The sequence below is a fragment of the Phaethon aethereus genome (assembly GCF_964289735.1).
Source record: "Phaethon aethereus genome assembly, chromosome: 1".
NCBI lineage: Eukaryota > Metazoa > Chordata > Aves > Phaethontiformes > Phaethontidae > Phaethon > Phaethon aethereus.
In genome coordinates this window covers 128,320,599-128,339,972 of record NC_138575.1, presented here as the reverse complement: position 1 = coordinate 128,339,972, position 19,374 = coordinate 128,320,599, and the positions used below count along the sequence as shown (strand labels likewise).

Below are 19,374 nucleotides of genomic sequence, written 5' to 3'. Positions count from 1 at the left end.
AGAGAACTGCCTCAAGGTCTTAATGAAGTTATTACTAAACCCAATTTTCCTGAATGATATCAGGCATAATGATATAGGAGAACAGCAAAATAATTGTCACTCTGATTTTATTTCAGTTTTATTTTCAACTTTCATAGAACATTTTCAACCTCATGCTATGAATTAATCTCTCTTTTACTGGAAAAGCAACTGGACACTTCAGATAATTACCAGTCAGATGAAATATCTTAAAATGAAAGTCTAATCTAAAAGGAAATAATCTATTTCAGGAAGCAGCAAAGAATATCACATCAGAAAGAACTACTTACAATTGTTCAGTGGTATAGCCCCCCCAAAATATCAATAAACATAAAACAGGCATCTTGATTACTTTTACAGAAAATCTCTGGAATGCTCTACTTCAATTTAAGAAGGGAATTTCTGTTCTGTGTTATATAAAACAATATTTATGGTTCCCCAGATAAATAAATACAAAGTTAAATTAGTCTCAAGGGTATAGATTATGAAATTTTCTCGAATAGAGACTACTCTAGCAATGTGCAGTGCATCTAGTGCTATAAGAATGAGCCACTATTTTCCATATCGATTCCAAATTTCATCTGGGTTTCATAGCTTATGACACTGACCACAGTGTCATATTATTTTTTATATGTGACATGAAGGCCCGAGACAGTTAGTATCCAGACAGCTCAGAGCCTGTTTACTTCTGCCCATATTTGTCTTCATACGTATTTGCATTCCCATAGTCCTGCAGCCCACATATTAATGACTAAGCCATAACATTTCCCAGACATTTCAGTGAAATTCTTTTAGTTTGTACAGCAGAAAAAGTCACTACAATAATTCTTGTATGAAAGTAATGCATTTTTGTCACTGAGCATTTTACAGTAAAGTTATGCTAAGTTATGCTAATTGTCAGGCTTGGGGGTTGGTGATTTAAAAACATTCAAGATTCTTTTCAGCTGAAACACTTTCACAGCACAAACACATCCTATTTCAGATGACATAAACAGATCCATTTATTAAAAGAAATTCTGAATTAGTTATTTTTACCTCATTTTACTATACACGCACCTTCAATTCCCATATCAAGAATTGTGCGTGTTAAGCTCTAAAACCAGCTGCATGACAATGATTTAATAAACATGACTCTCTTCCCAAAAGCTACAGTATTCTCATCCTGCTTCAATTTGTTATTTAACCTTTAACAAATAATTTTAAATGTTACTTGTAGCTATTTCATTTAGATGTTCTAATATACATTGGCCTATGAAAAGAGCCATTTTAATGGCCATATGTAAGGCAAAAATATTTTCAAGCTTATGCTGGAAATTAAATCTTTCTAGTTATAAACTAGAGAACCAAAATATTCCCATACATTTTTAGTTTCTTTAGATTATAAATATTGTCAGAAAGCCTTATCTAGATTGCCAATAATAAAAACATTTATAAATTGTGTTATACCTCTTTGTTATACATTATTTTATACCTGTTTGGAAGCAATTAAGGAATTAATGAAACCTACCGATATGTTAATTTGATGGTGTGATATTATGGGGGCAAATGAAGTGACAAATCTGTTGCAAGAATTAGACTATAAGACAACTGCCATGAAGAGCTTTTCTACAAAGTATGGTATGGAAATAAATTAACAACTCATGTTGTATGTAAGACTCAAGTATCATAAGTTGTCTCCATTCTTTCCTTTTCAAAATCTAGATGAACAGTTTGAGGTGCTGTGGAAGAAAGCAAAAAAAAAAAAAAGCCTACTTGCATGTAACTAAGGCATGGTAGCTATTTTGAGATTAACATTAGAAAGGAAATAATTTCCTTCTCACCTTGAGGATGAACCAATCTGTTCTGGTTTTCACTCTCATCTTGAAACACAAGCCAATGGTAAGTCTAATAACAAGACTTACAACCTCAACAGAACTATGTGAGCGGATACTCTTAGATGAGGGAGTAATCACTATTTCTGACTTTCTCTCAAAATATCTAGGCCTTCCACAAGTTGCTTTTCTCCCTGTACTGAAACAAAGCCAGTTAGCATTCATTATTGTTATTCGCTTTGTCAGAATTAAGACAAGGAACAAAGAAATGCTGACTGGGCTTAGTGAAAAAGAGATATATAACAATATGCTTACATATAAATTAGATTATATTGTTTCATTATACTTTCTAGGTTAAGATTAATGTCCCCTATTTTTATCTATCTAAAAGTAATGTGTCTGGTCTTATCTCATCTAGTCTCTCTGAAGAGTCAATGGACCCACCATATAGTGCAACTGACAATTACTTGTGAAAGAATTGCCTGGGAGTATTTAATTGAGAAAGAATCTAGACAAGTACTGTAAAATAGATAACTAAAACTTGGATAGCTAAAGATAGGTCAGATGACCCATGTCTTCAAAGACTGCACATTTGCAGAGCATTGTTGGTGCCACAGTGCCACAGATGGAAATTGGGAATCCACAACTGAGAAACTTGGAGAAGTAAAACACAAATGGCCTGAACAGCCCCCTAGGTTATCTAATGAATAATGAGAGAGTCACTTACAGTTTTTCTATTTTTATATTCCTTAAGATAAATATGACAGTCAAGGCTACAAAATCATTTTCTTAAAGGTTCTAAAACTGACTGTTTTATCTTTTATTTTCAGTTAGATGCTTTGCAAGGTTAAATAGTTGTAAAATGGACAGCCACAGGGGGATTCAGTTCTAAACATAGTTTTATAGTGGAATGTTAATGAGAAATCCATGCAAGATTGGCACAGGATGAATGAGAGAGTTGTGCCCCTCTGAAGTAAGAGGTTGAGGCCATGCAAGACATCTTCAGGCATCTAGATATTTCTAGACATCTATATTCAAGCAAGTAGATTTCCTCGGTATTTTAATGCTACCTGGCTTTGTATTCATCAGTTGCATATAGATATTACTCTAAGATGATATCTCATATTCTGAAAAGAGAATTATGCTGTGAATGCATCACCTGGCTGAATCCAGATGTCTTAGTATTGTATCTCTAAGTTTTCATCTAAGCAAGCGGAACACAGAGGCTGGATCTGATTCAGATACCATACATAACAGGTAAGACCTCAAGGCTTACTGGTGGGTGGTTCTGCAGCTACGCCGTACATATGCGGGTTATTTAGATTTGTGAAATGAAGTCTTTCTTTTTGCCCTGGTTTCAGCTGGGATAGAGTTAATTTTATTCATAGAAGCTCGTATGAGGCTGTGTTATAGATTTGGGATGAAAATAATGTGGATAATGTACTGATATTTTCAGTTGTTGCTAAGCAGTCAAGGACCGTCCGGCTTTTCATGCTGGGCTGCCAGCGAGCAGGCTGGGGCTGCATGGAAAGCTGGGAGGGGACACAGCCGGGACAGCTGACCCAGGCTGGCCAGAGGGATATCCCACACCATATGACATCATGCCCAGTACATTAAGCTGGGGGAAGAAGAAAGGGGTGGGAGGATGTTGGGAGTTATGGTGTTTGTCTTCCCAAATAACCATTACGCATGATGCAGCCCTGCTTCCCTGGAGATGGCTGAACTCCTGCCTGCCCATGGGGAGTGGGGAATGGATTCCTTGTTTTGCTTTGCTTGCCTGCGCAGCTTTTGCTTTCCCTACTAAACTGTCTTTATCTCAACCCATGGGTTTTGTCACTTTTGCCCTTCTGATTCTCTTACGTATAATGTATAAATGTATAAAACATATTTCATTAGGCCTTATCAAGCTAATCAACAGCTAATTTAAGGTTACTTAGAAACAATCGCAGTTGTACTGGTGTCCAAAAATGAAAATCATTCTTAGTAGTTCTTTATGGTTTGATCTTGTTACTATAAATTTGTTCATTGTTTGTGATTATAAAGCCATCAATCTGTTTTAGCACCATTACTATGGATTTGGGATCTTCTCTGATATAAGACTGGCATATCACTTTTTTCTTATTATCAGAATTAGCAAGAAACACTTTGTAAAGATATGTGGTATCAACTTTCCCACATTCTCTCACAGCATTTAATTTTTAGTAGATTTCAGCATAATTAAAAGAGCATTAATCTAGTGTACAATGTATGCCCTGGAAGATAATTTTTAAATAAGATATGAAAATAGCAAAAATTGGTTATCTGAAATTAATATGAGGGATCCATTAGAATATTAACTCACAACCAAGACAGTTTCAAGAATGTTCAAGGTCTACAATATCTGTAAAATTTAAGTATTTTTCTTTTAAATTATATTCTTTTGAGTACTTTTCTATTTTTTCTGCCTTGTGCTTTTTTTTCTTTTTTTTTTTTACATTCTCTGTGAGTGATTTGCAATTGCTATAGAAATATTTAAAATTAATGTATTGTTGGTCTGTTCTGGAAAAGTTTGTTGTACTTTATTGAGTCAATAACTTCTGGCACTGTTAGAAAGGAATACTTTCAAGGAGTACATGTTATTCACATAAACAAGACTGAGGCATAAATATCCTGAGAAGACAATATCCTGACAAGAGAAACAAGGTCTTCCACAAGTGGTAAGGTGATAAGATAAATAATTATGTAAGACAATCATTAAAAAATATTTTTCCTATTATCCACTGAATAAAATTTATTTTTTTTCCAAATATTAAATGTGTTCTCATTGAAGATATATAGGGACCCAGTATTAGTTTCACTTCCAAAATAGTCATGATTAATATAAAAAAAAAGTATCTAAGGCTGCTGCAAAAAAGAGAGACTGTTGTTAAATTCTGGTACAAGGACAGGAAAGACTATGGCATCTGAGTGGTTATTCTTACTGGCACTGTAACATAACTCTACCTTACAAAATTCAGATTTTATTATCTTAATGTGACTATTGGAAAAGATGACGTAGAAATTTAGTATCATGAGAGCAATGCTAGAAGTTATAAATGAAATCATAAATTATTCCTTAGCTTACAAAAGACAAATCATGCCATTCCTGCTGTTTCCTGGAATTTGTTGTGCATTAGGAAAACTAAACGCAGAGAAACCAATTTTACTTGATATAAGATAGTGTGACCCACATATATCTGTTGGAAACATAACCAATTACCATCTTCTAAAATTAATTTGTACAGAAAAGAAATTAATGTCTTTTAAAGAACCATGCTAGATCTAGGCTTTACTTAAAAAAATCAGTCAGTTGAAGACTAGTGTTTCAACGAGTTTGTGAAGAGTAATAATTTGTGTTCATCCTAGGTTTCTAATACAACTGAAAGAGTACACTAGGGTGATCACAGCATTTTTGCTTATACTTTTTCAGTGAAATATTGCCTGTTATCTTACAGTAAGTACAGTATGAACACTTATTCAAATACAGGAAACATGCTAAAGTGACAGTGTGAAGCAACAAGGTTTTCAAATACTGTAGAAAAACTGGACTTGTAAAGCTGTTTGAGTATTTATCATCACAAAGAATTTCTGTCAAAATGACACGTGCTTTTCTGTAAAACAAACTGAAAATATATTTTGATTTCTAATTAAAAGGAAATTACTATAAAATTAATTACAAAATATCTAGGTATGAATCAGGACTTCCCAGAAACCTATTCCACACAAAAGAATTCAACATGAATTTTTCTATTGATTTCTGTGAGATTTAGAGTAAGCTCTCAGCTAGTAACTATGGGGTAAGGAAAGTTGTTTTGTTCTTCCACCTATCATGGCGATAGTTGACTTTGAATTTACTCAAATAATAATTTCCGTGTTATTACAACCCTTTGATTTCCTAAAACCAATATTTGGAAATTAACATAATGTAGTATATTTATTTCTGCAACCTTTCAAACATGGAATACTCACATTCCCTTAAGATATACTCCCTTGAAGGCAAGACAGAGCTCCAATAACAATTCCAGAACTGTCCTAAAAAGTCATCTTCAATACTATATCTCATAAACGCAGCTCCATCCATGTCTCAAGGGCAGGCTGATACTTTCATCCTTTACAGACAAAAACTGATAGAAGCAAAATGCTAAAGACCATATTGTCTTCCTTCATCTCCTCCCTTGCATTCGTGTGCAGTCCAAATGCACCTCACAAAACTGCAGAAGCTATAGGGATCATCTCAGAGTTCAAATGAAAACACGGAAATGATGACACAGTAAGACTGGCACCACAAACAAAAGATTTAAAAGAAAAAGAAAGGTGTGTGATTTCAGACAGCAATCAAGCTTATCATCACCTTGAGTTGCTGTCCATCACACTACAAGAGGATAACTCACCCAGGCAAACACCAGCTGGAGCATAATCATACTTCACACTTCTCTAGTTCCTTTACCTGATGACCTCAAAATACTTGACAAACATTAATTCCTTTCACCCGAGAATACTTTCTGCTGCTGGCTTAATATAGTCTAAATAAGGGATAATTGAGTAGCAGTGCTGGTGATCCAAGCTTTTAGCTAACAGGAAATTGCTGTCCTTGCTATGCACCAAAAAAAGCATATGGGAAGATCTAAAAGTTTCTCAGAGCTTGGTCTACTATGCCAGTAAGAGTTTGGGCAAAGCCAGACTCTGGGAAAAGTGCAACACCAAACTTCCCCAGTTTTTATTATGTGTGTGAGCAGCTTGGCTCCAGTATCTGTTTCTAACTTAGCCTTCAATTTTGTACATGGCATCACGAGAAATAAAAGAATCTTTCTTACTACACCAGGGACAGGCTTAGTATTTTCAAAAAAAGTACTGTGCATGGGAGAATCTGGAAACCTAATCGGATTAGAAATCTCAGTTTCTTACACTTTAAATGTTGAGACAAAAGAGAGATGACATGAAGATTACTGACTTATATTTTCTATAATGATTCTCTGTGATTAAACTTTCTCTCTCTTTTTCTCTCCCCAGCAACCTAAAATCAAAGCTAGTGGCTGGTTGTTAGTGGAATTAATGTCTCTACAAATCTGCAAAGTGACAGCTGTTGACCAATATTTCTAAACAAAAAAACCACAGAAGTTACCACGGCTTGGATTGTAGGACAAAGTCAGTGCAGCTTAAGCCCCTGGGAAGTATGTTTTTTTTCTAGTCACTGCTTATATGTTTAGATTCATATCTCTTCCTACCATAAAACACAGTAATTATTTGGACATTAAGTTATTTTTTTCAGAACAATTATAATGGTTTTAAGAACAGTTTCTGAGATAGGAGATATTTCTAAGCATAAAAGTGTTGTAAAAAGGGATATTTAACAAATTTCAATCTATTGTCTTTTGGGGTAGCATATCAAATGAAACGATATCAAGTTTTCAGCATTGTCTGAAGATCCAATTCTTTAAAATTCCTATGAATGGACTATTTCAATGAATGGAACCGGTCATATATAGATAAGGATTTTCAGTATGAGATTAACAGTTTACATTCTCAGAAAAACTGTCAAGGACTTTTCTGTGGTAATTCAATAAATGCTTGAAATGACGACTTTTTATTTAAGGCAAACTTATTTGTTAACTCTTAAATTACTCATACTGAAAAAAAGTATGTCCCATAAATCACAGAAATTTCTGTATCACTGCCAGGAACACTTGATATATCGTCTTATTAAAAGAAGTAAAAGAGAAAGTATAAACCTAGGTCTTTTGTCGCACAATGCCAAAAATTTTAAACACCAGCATCTACTACAGAGCATAAATAAATTACTGGATTGCTAGTCTCTGTTGTGTTATTAACATGAGCCATACCTGAGTTAACAAAATAGGTTTGGCTACATTTTGTATTGTAATATGATTCTGAGATTACAAACACTACAAGTAATATACAAGAGAAAAATAATAAGTATTATATGATATTGTAGGAGATCATAGCTTTATTTATTATCCTTTTAATGCCTTTGTATACTTCTCTTGTTTGTCCTTCCTTGATGTATAACATCCAATATACAGACTTATAAAAAGATAACACTGAATTTAGAGCTGCTAACAATTCTAGCTGTGCTCCTTAGACATAAAGTGAGAACTGCTCCTCAAACTAGTAAAATCTCTGCAATTAAAAGGGTTTTTACTCTGAAGCACCCATCACAGATTCAGATTTTTAAATCAATAGTACATGTGCAAAAGAGTAAATGCCTATTACTCTTTCAGGGTAAAGGCATGTCATTTATAATGACATAGGAATATGTGTTCAATATCATGCCAGGTTTTGGTCTAATGCAAGTGATAGTTGTTCAAAATATTTTAAATTTTACAAAAATGCTCATAAATTAAATTACAATTCCCTACAAACATTCTGCATTTAGTTACAAGAAAGTATTATTTGTGACTTTAAAAGGTATTTCCGCAAAAAGAAGACTAGGAAAAAATCACCAGCAGTAAGACGAATACTAATGGATGCTATCAGAAATAACAATTTTTAAAAGTTACTTACACCTGTCGGTCCCTGTACATCTTGTTAACTTTCTCCCATTGGACATTAAGCTGAGTCAGCTTTTCTTGTATGTTTGCTGCTTCCCTTGGTGTAGCACTTTGCAAAGCCGGTACCTTCTTGTTGTGAATAATGTCTATAGGACCCAGCAGTCTCCCCAGGCTATCTTTAATGCTCTGTAATATCAAAATTTTGGAAAAGAAAAACAAAACATTGTGTTTATAAATAATAAAAAAAAACTTTAATAAGCAAAAGACCACCTCTCTAGGAAGCCTGTTCCAGCGTTTGACCACCCTCTCAGTAAAGAAATGCTTCCAATCTAAACCTCCCCTGGAGCAGCTTTGAACCATTCCCACTCATCCTATCACTGCATACCAAGGAGAAGAGATCAGCACCTCCCTCACCATTTCCACTTCTCAGGAAGCTTTAGAGAGTAACGACGTTGCCCCTCAGCCTCCTTCTTTCCAAAGTACACAAGCCCAAAGTCCTTAGCTGCTCCTCATAGGAGATTCCTTCCAGCCCTTTCACCAGCTCTGTGTTCCTCCTCTGCACTCATTCAAAGACCTTAACGTCCTTCTTAAACTGTGGGGCCCAGAACTGCACACAGTACTCAAGGTGAGGCTGCACTGATGCTGAATACAGCAAGATAATCACCTCTTTTGACTGGCTGGTTATGTTACGCTTGATGCACCCCAGGATGCGGGTTGCCCTCCTGGCTGCCAGGGCACACTGCTGGCTCACATTGAGCCTGCTGCCAGCCAGCACCCTCAGATCCCTTTCTCCAGGGCTGCTCTCCAGCCACACCTCTTCCAATTTATACTTGTGCCTGGCATTACTCCGTCCTAGCTGCAGAATCCGACTTGTTAAATTTCATCCCATTAATCATAGCCCAATGCTCTAATCCATCCAGATCCCTCTGCAAGGCCTCCTGTCCCTCAAGACAGTCAACAATAGCTTTGACAACAATAACAGTTTTACAGTAACTGGGTAATAGTGACTGAATGTCCATCCTTTCTTTGAAGACTTAATAAACTATATCTGAGAAAGGTGATGGCTGGAGGGGAAGAAAAGTGCTATTGACTTCAGTCACTCATTAATTCCTATAGACCAAGGTTACATCTCTTTTAACCCCATTTCTTCTTAAGAAAGCAGAAAAAAGACCCATTTTACAGACTTACTTTTATGTGTTCTTTAATTATTTTGCTGTTTATGCTTCTCTTTTATACTTCTTTCAGTAGATATTAAACAGATATCAAAGTAACAGCACAAAAAAAAGTTTATCAGATATCACTGGTTTTGCTTTTTGATGGATATTCACAACCCAACGTTTACCATTCTTCAAGTAGTCAGTTCATTTTTGTTTCAGAGAAAGACAAAATACTTCACAGTATTTTTTTGTCTGACTGCACAATACCATGTGTTGGAAGATGAAAAGGAAGAAAAATGGAATTTATTCTGCACTTTTAACATCTTTAAAATGTGTGAAAGCATTTAAAACTCCATACTGTCAATTACTATTAATTATCCATATATCAATACATTCAATTCCATGACTGAATTAGACAGGTTTTCTTTTTGCTCTGTAAAGCAATATATAAACAGACTTTTTTTCTATTCTGTGAACTAGGTAGTGTTCAACCTCTCTCTTTCTACTAAATTTTTTAGAATCATCTGAGTGACTGAATTTGTTAGAAAACCCAATGCTGAGGAAAGATATTGTCATAAACTGTGTGCTGACTAGGGAGAGAAGTGTTGAATGTAACAAAAAGTAATTAGTAAAGACTTCCTCCTTGTGAGTCAAGACTAATGTGATGAAATCCTCAAGCAGAGCACTTCCTGTCACATTTCAGTCTACTATCCAAACAGGCATAATTTGGTACTTCTGCAATTTCCTTTTTCTTTACCAGAAAGATAAGACAAATGTTTTTTGTGAATCAGCCAAAACCCCTAAGTTACATAAGCTTACCTTTCAGCTTCACATTATGAGTATCATAAACAGAAAAATAAATGGTGGTTTTGGAGGAAAAACATGTCTTTCATGCAACTATTATATACAGCTGTCATTTCTTTACAGTCCTGGTAACATACATCATATGTAGCATTGCCAGAGAGGAAACACAAGCAAAACAAATGTTTCTGAAAAGCACTTAATCATTAATTCTCTACATTTTCATTTCCATTTCTTGCAGGTGGCGTCTTCCAGCCTCCATGTGACACGGAACATGATACTTGTGCTGTTCTGGGGATTTAATTTTTCTTTCTGTGGTATTTGTGCTTGGAAGGAAAATGGTCTCACTTCCAGACTAGTCAACATCAAGCAAGAACATGTCACAACTTCTGTTTTCCTTCAGCCAAATAAAAATCCATTCCTCAGTGAAATGGAGTCCACTCTTTTGAAAAGATTTTGCCATGGTTCCTTACCATGGGAAACTTCACACTTCTACCTCTTGCTGCCTGAATAAAATGCAGCCAGGCATGAAAGCATTCAAATGTTTTGGATTGGTGTCTGCACCAATTTGTTTTTACTCTAAAGTTAGACTTCCTTTCCCTAAAGTATTTTTAAAGTTAGGATTTTCTCCTTTTCTCTAATGAAAGGTTAACAACTATGAGATTTTGTGCATTCAAAACAGTAATTTGGATGAGGAAAATAAAGCTCACAAAAATTTGTACCAAACTAGACAAAGGATCTGATATACCACTGAGCCAGTAAAAGCCTCAGATAATTCTTGAGATAGGTATATCCAAATAGCAGTGTAAAAATAAATGTCTCCCTACTCCATTCAGTGTCATAATATTTAGCCATTTCTTACTATTCCTCCTTTTTAATGAATTCTTAATACATGCATGCACATGTCTCACTGAAACTTCTGCACAGAGAAAGGAATATTCCCTGGACAAAAATCTACAGCCATATTCAGATTTTACCATAGAATCATAGAACAGTTTGGGTTAGAAGGGGCCTTTTAAGGTCATCTAGTCCAACCCCCTGTAATGAGCAGGGACATCTTCAACTAGAGCAGGTTGCTCAGAGCCCCATCGAACCTGACCTTGAATGTTTCCAGGGATGGATTGGAAGGGACTTTCAAAGACCATCTAGTTCAATTCCCTGCCATAGGCCGAGACATTTTTCACTAGATCAGGTTGCTCAAAGTCCCATGCAGCCTGACCTTGAACACTTCCAAGGAAGAGGCATCCACAACTTCTGTGGACAACCTTTCTCCAACCATTTTATCAAACTCCCTAAATTTCCAGTAACACTATCTATTAACTCCTCTACAGTGTTTCTGTTCCTGTTTCTTCTGAAATAAATAAGCCTCAGAATGAATACTGAGAACTTGTAGCTGAGAACTTATCAGACACTGTGACCAAAGACCCTTAGTCTCGTTTAACACAAAAACATCCTTCAGTTGCTGCACACAACTGCAGCAACTTCGTTCCAGAGATGAGAGAATGTTAATTTGACAGACTTATGAGAGGTACAAATTGCTAGTTTGTGAGAAGCTTGTTCACACCACCAGCACTTTTGAAAGGAGGCAAGCATCAAAGGATGTTGTGTTATTTGGTAGTAAGCAGAAAAATAATGAGTGGTATAAAACCAAACAAAAAAAAGAAAGTTAAAATTGCCCTGTAACACTGTGTCACAATCTGTTTAAATGCTGCAGCTAGAATCTGATGGTTCTATTTCACCATACATAAAGAAATCAGATTTGCTTTTCCTTCATTTGTGAAGCACAGGTATCAAATTTAAAGTAATACAGGAGAGATTTTGGGAGTTATAATGTACCTGAAATAGAATAAAAAAGATCATTAACATGAGTGGACTCTTCCTCAATTTGTTGCCATTCTTGTCATGGCCAATGAATCTACCCAGAGTCCCTCAGCCATTCTCTCACACGGATTCAGACACACATGGGAAGTCAGCACTGAACATCTGTTTTTCATTTCCCCATAGGTGGTTAGGAATAAGAACGCTATAGTTATTTAGATACAACAGAATTCCAGTCTACAGACTTGTTATCTAATGGAGTTATTAAAGAAAATAAAAACTGTACTAAGTGTTGACAAGCACAATATTCCATGACATTGTTTTGCCTTCCCTGTATCTCCACTAAAAATTGTCTCAGATATATAGCTTGTGTTTGGTAATACAAATGAAAAATAGAATTGTCTTTTATTGGTTTTAGCCAGAGAGAGAAACACAGCTAACCATTCCAATTTTTTTGGGGGGGGGGGGAAAGGTATGCTAAAACATGTTTTCATCCATTTTAACTACAATTAGATAAAAAAGGATAACTTTGCTTTTCAGCGTCCTTCTGTTCATCCGATTTGAAGGACAAGCATCTCATTTATATGCCAAGACATTACAAAAAGGATGAAATAGAGATCCAATCATGCAGACTTCTGCTCATTGGAATAATCTCAACTGTACAAGCTGAAGTCCAGAGAACATCTTGTGATAGCATCTTGTACAGCTAGAAAAAAATGTCCCTTTTTGTAATATTTTGTTGCTTGCTTTGCATTATTCTAAAGGCAACAAAATTTCAAATAATACATTTAAAAAGGACATATATGATGTTATACCATAAAAAGGAAACTATCTGAAGAGTCCAGTAATCACAAATTATAACAATTTAAACGTAGTTTAAAAAGTAGTTTTACTCATGAAATCTTCACACCAAGATTTCACTTTTCATCTTTACAGAATCACAGAATCATTAAGGTTGAAAAAGACCTCTAAGATCATCAAGCCCAACCATCAACCCAACACCACCATGCCCACTAAACCATGTCCTGACGTGCCACGTCTACACACTTTTTTAACACCTCCAGTGATGGTGACTCCACCACCTCCCTGGGCAGCCTGTTCCAATGCTTGACCGCTCTCTCAGTGAAGAAATTTTTCATAATATCTAATCTAAAACTCTCCTGGTGCAACTTGAGGTCATTTCCTCTCATCCTATCACTGGTTACTTGGGAGAAGAGACCAACACCCACCTGGCCACAACCCCCTTTCAGGCAGAGGTAGAGAACGATAAGGTCTCCCCTCAGCCTCCTCTTCTCCAGACTGAACAACTCCAGTTCCCTCAGCTGCTCCTCATAAGACTTGTGCTCCAGATCCCTCACCAACTTCATTGCCCTTCTTTGGACACACTCCAGCACCTCAACGTCCTTCTTGTAGTGAGGGGCCCAAAACTGAACACAGGGTTCAAGGTGCGGCCTCACCAGTGCCGAGTACAGGGGCACGATCACTTCCCTGCTCCTGCTGGCCACACTAGTTCTGATACAGGCCAGGACGCTGTTGGCCTTCTTGGCCACCTGGGCACACTGCCGGCTCATGTTCAGCCGGCTGTCAACCAGCACCCCCAGGTCCCTTTCTGCCGAGCAGCTCTCCAGCCACTCCTCCCCAAGCCTGTAGCATTGCATGGGGTTGTTGTGGCCAAAGTGCACGACCCTGCACTTGGCCTTATTAAATCTCATACAGTTGGCCTCTGCCCATCGATCCAGCCTGTCCAGATCCCTCTGCAGAGCCCTCTTACCCTCCAGCAGATCAACACACCCACCCAACTGATGTCATCTGCAAACTTACTGAGGAAGCACTCGATCCTCTCAACTAGGTCATCAGTAAAGACATTGAACAAGACCAGCCCCAAAACCGAGCCCTCGGGAACTTGTGACCGGCTGCCTGCCGGATTTAACACCATTCACCACAACTCTCTGGGCTCGGCCATCCAGCCTGTTCTTTACCCAGCGAAGAGTACACCTGCCTAAGCCATGAGCCGCCGGTTTCTCCAGGAGAATGCTGTGGGAGATGCTGTCAAAGGCTTTACTAAAGTCCAGGTAGACAACATCCACAGTCTTTCCCTCATCCACAAGGTGGGTCACCTGGTCATAGAAGGAGATCAGGTTGGTCAAGCAGCTTTACTAATATTACTGAATAGAAGATGAGGGAGTACATTCCTTTCTTATAGTTCTTTGTCAGAAATAAGGACACCTGAACTTTGTATCCTGGATATAATACTGACTTCATAAAAAATCGAAAATCACAGCTCCAGTTCACTTTGCTAAATTTTTGGGGGTCTGTGCTCAATTTTTTGGTGGAATTAACTTTTTAAATATCCTACACTTTTTAATTAATATGTGAATTATTTTAATTTTAAATATTCTACAGTTCTTGAGCTAAGTCAATCATAAAATGAATAGTGCTGTGCTTAGAATTCAGCAAGTAGAGAGAAAGCCAACAAGAATTAAGTAAATGCATAAAGTCAATCAAATTGTAAAGAAGAGAGAGTGCTTTGAGGAATCTGCTGCCTCACATTTCTACTTACTATTCCAACACATGATCTTCAGGAAAATTTTCCAACTCTAAATCTGTTAACTTACATGCTTCTTGCACAAAGTAAGCAATGTAAGAAACAGAAATGGACTGTGAATTTGCATAACTACATTATTCAGTAAAATAGATTGTAGAATTATGTAAGAAAAAAGATATTTTAAATCTGAAAGTTATGACATGTTCAAAAAGGCTAGAAAATGTTTATTTTAACCCTAATATGCTAAGGAAGATACAGAAACAGCTTCTGCAGATACTACTCAAGAGAAGTAGGATATAAGCCATCAATTTGTTAAATACCACGATAAGACATAAATTATCAATAAATCAAAAGTTAAAGTTTTATAGTGACAGCAGATTTTTCTACATTATTGTTATTAACAAAACAATGAAATTCTAGAAGATTTGAATTATTTTATTTTTGTTGGGATTCATCATCTTCTGTCATGTGTTCTGATAGAGTATGCTCTGAATATAAAATTATATTCAAACAGTAAGATATTTATGATTTACTATAAAGTATCTAGAAATATTATTTCTCTGGCATAGGAATTTAAGTCATGGACCAAGAAATCTAGTTCATGTTCACCTTAGTGTTTATGTATGTTATTATATTCTAAATATTTATTTGAAAAAAACCCTAAAAGCTTAGAATACCACATATTCAAAATGCAGACAAGACAAAAACTCAAAAGTTTTGCATGTCAGTATATACATTTCTTTGTCCTTTCATTTCCCTTTACTTCCCAACTCAGATATCATTCCCTGCAGTATCACCAGGAAAAAAGCCTGAGACCTATAATCCCAGGTGGAGCATGCTCAGGTTCTGAGCTGTCTTGTGTATGTAAAATTTGGTCATTGCTAGAAGCTGCAGGAGAACTGAGTAAACTGCAGGGAGAAAATCTTTAATAACCAAGATGAAAAAAATTATCTGGCAGAAGGGCATCAAAATTGGCTATTAATTTCATTGGGATGCCAAAAAGCATAAATTACACTGTGTCAAATTTCACATCTCTGGGAAATGACAGTTAAAAACCAGTGTATCTCTTGGTTGTTTTTGCTTAAACTTGGAAAATGTTTGCTAGAATGGAATAAACAAGTTTCTTGAAAACTATACAAATGAAATGCAAGACAGACATTCAGCAAAGGAAATTTGAGCCCTGTTGATTCAAATTACCATAGTGTTAAATGTTTGGGTTCTCTTATATGGAATATTACACAGCTTCAGTAACAATTCAGAATGAAAAATAGATATCAAGGAATCAAAAATCTATTTCCTTTCATAAACAATGAGTCATTCTTAATTTAAACAAATATCCACTTATGTCAGTGTTATTAAAAAAAATTTTGATGAATGATCTCCTTTGTCATGACAGCAGTCATTCTTACCTCTCCAAAAGTCTCATCAATTTAGTGTCTTCTTACGTAGGTCTTGTTTACATGCCTCTGACCTTTATTTTGCCTTTCTCTGAATACCTTCTACCTGTTTTATATACTTTAAAATATTCAATATTCTTTTAAAATTAAACATAATAATACACAGCAAAGCTGTACTACTTACTAAGAAAGTGTGCTATTCCATTTTTTAACTCCTACTACAGAAAACCAGCTGCTTTCTGGATAAAAATGAACACTGAGAAATATTTTGAAGATATAATTCAGTCCAGAATGAACTGAATTATCCAAGACTTTTAAGAGTCAGGTGTAATTGAACTTATTCCTTTCACTGTGCCTTATATTTTACCTGTCTGCTACCATTTTCCTATCATTGCTCTGCTCCGTTGTTTATCACTGCTGAAATTTTTTTGGCTGTTCATTCCTTTTTCCTGGCTTTAATCAAACAAAACGGTCATTTTCAATTTGTTCCAATTTACTGCACACTCTACCCAAACACTTAATAACTGCATCAAACAATACTAGTTTTCATGCATGTTTTAAGTGTTACCCTACTAGTAACCTTCTTCCATGTATAAAATTTGGTATACAATAAAATTGCTGCAGAGCTGTGTGTAGCTACTAAGCAAAAGCTTTTAGTCTTAGAAAGCTATCATAAACTGGACAGACTTCATGGACAGTTTAAGCTAAACTGAAGCTCTTCCCAGCCATGAGTGGGGAGGCCTTCTCTCTCTTCTCTCTGTCTTTAAGTTCTGTATCCTAATAAGTGTCTTTTGTGTATGTTGACTTGACTTCTAACTCTGCAACTCCTCATTTTTCTTAATAAAGAAACTTTTAAAAAATCCATGTAAACTATGCTTACCAATTCCTGTTTATTCAGCATTTATGAATTCTGATTCTACTAATGGATTTCAATTTTTTTTAAAAACACATAATCCACACCATCTCACATCTAGATAACATGTTCTACAATTTTATTATAATGGATTTGATTTTAAATCTATGTTTTAGAACCATGGGTATAACAGTGTACTGGTATATTATTAGTAGTACTAATACGAAATGACAGGGAGATAATGATAATTATCCAAATAATTTTCTCCGCCAAATTACTTGAGAAACATTTTAAAAACAAACAAGCACTTAAAATCTGAATGCCTCTTTAGGTAACAAAATGTGGCTGTCATTTCCAATTAAAGTTATTACACTGTATTTACTATTTTGTAAAATATAAGAATCAAAATCCTTATGAAAATGTGACAGCAATGCTCTGAAATAATTACATACCAAAAAAAAAAGAAACAAAAGAAAAAAATGCTCTGCGTTCCTAAAGCTCTAGGGCTCCAAATACTACAATGTGTTATTCTTTGCCAAAAAAAATAAAGGAACGCTCCATAAAGCCCCTTATGACTAGTAATTTGAATCCATAGGTCCTGAGAAATATGACTTACATTTAACAGACTAAAGGAAATAATACCTATAAATAAAAAGAGAATGACAGATGTCTTGTCTCTAGGATGTTACACAAAAAAGAACGTATCCTTCCTTGTCAACAATCGATCATCTAGAGCAAAAGCTGGCTGGGTCTGTGTCATTACTGAACAAATTTCACTTGACTTTCCCAGCATAATGTCTCACTCCCAGCATTCCTTACTCAGGTCTACCTAAATTTTGGTTCAGTGTTATTAATCAGAATACAAGAAATATCAGGGGATAAAATAATAAAATAATGTTTCCTAATCTTCCAAGATTATATCCCTTGAACTTAAGGGAGGCAACACCTTCACGAAACTTCATCCATGACTAAAATTTTTTATAATTAAAGAACAGGATAAAATGTAATTGAAATGTTAAAAGCTGCCAGGACATACTTAAGCACTCAAGTAGCATTCTTTTCAGTAGGTCTGAATAATAGCTCATTTTACCCACCCAAGGCAGCACTTACTGTGTTTGACGTGTTTAAGTAACCAAATGAAGAGTAATGTATGTGACTACATATATTGAAATTGTATGTTTTTTTAACCAAGTAGATCAATATTCTAAATATTAAAAATAGATTAAATATATCTATGCTCTTCAGAATTGATAAGTGGCATATCGCATATCCCTAAATGTTTAGAATTAGTGGTCTATGAACAGGCATATAATTTATAATTTATATGTCAGAGTTTTGCATTTGTTTAGAGCACAGCTGCTACAGACGAAGAAAGATAATACAGCTGACCTTCTATAAATGAAATCCATAACTGGATAGCATAAAAGTGTCCAAAAATGATAATAAAAAAAGAGATAATGTTTATATGTGTATGCACAAACCCATGTGCCTCACACACATACCCCATCTATCTTTCATGTTGAAGAGAATAGCTTCAAGCAATTAGTTATCAACAATGCCTTGGGAGACTTTGTAACATGGTTAACAGAAGTGCATAAAGCTTTAATTTTAAAAAAAAACGGGGGATAACAGAAAATCAGTAGCAGCTAAAGTGACAGTAGCCTCTGGGGAATGATCCGTCTCACTGCTGTTGAAAAGGGAAATCTGAGTGCTAGAGACTTGAACACCAGTTCATTTTCACTACCTGGAATTTGTCTTTATTTGCCAGACAAAGACAACTTTCTGTAAAAATTCAGTTCTTTGGCTATTTGTACACAAAATCAGCCACGAAGCACTGCATTACCGACAGATCTGTTTGGAGATTGCACTTGATTACACTCAGTTCTAAGTTATGGTTAATTGGGTTTTATGGAGCTGCAGCAGAAAACCACTCTGAATATCACATTAGGTGATGTTTCTTGATAAGAATCTCTTAACACATGCCAAATACACATTCCAATATGCAAAGTTAAAAAATATACTTTTGGCAATCCAAACAGTTGTAGAATGATGTTTTATAATTATATGTATAGCAAATTTGTTACAATATTTCATGCTTTTTGTACTAACATGAAAACCAGCAACAGCATAGTTGTTATTAATAATGAATGGCTGGGAAAAATTCACAAATCACTTATAATTTTAAAATCTGTATAGAACTATGAGTTACAATACCTGGTATGGATATTATTGGTTTAATAAACCATTTTGAAAGGGAATTCTGGCTGCCGAAATCATGGATGTGTAATGTGTACAGTAAATTCCCTGTATCCTGAAATAAGACACAGTAGAAAACTGTGCAAAAAACCTGTGCTCTACTTGTCAGTAGATGAAGAATTACCAAACAAAGGGAAAAAGAAGAGAAAAAAAAATATCAGAGCATGAAAATATCTATATTTAAAAAACAA

At 35.5% G+C, this 19,374-nt stretch overlaps 1 protein-coding gene across 4 annotated transcripts in view; it reads right to left on the bottom strand.

Annotated features, from left to right (window-relative positions):
• Positions 1 to 19,374, bottom strand: part of DMD (dystrophin) — a gene marked incomplete at both ends in the record, with an annotated part of 1,339,794 nt that overhangs the window by 651,415 nt on the left and 669,005 nt on the right. For all 4 annotated transcript variants that reach the window (XM_082008889.1, XM_082008891.1, XM_082008888.1 and 1 more), the window contains one exon: positions 8,370 to 8,542. In XM_082008889.1, the coding sequence (XP_081865015.1) occupies positions 8,370 to 8,542 (173 nt within the window). The remainder of the gene's footprint in view (positions 1 to 8,369; positions 8,543 to 19,374) is intronic.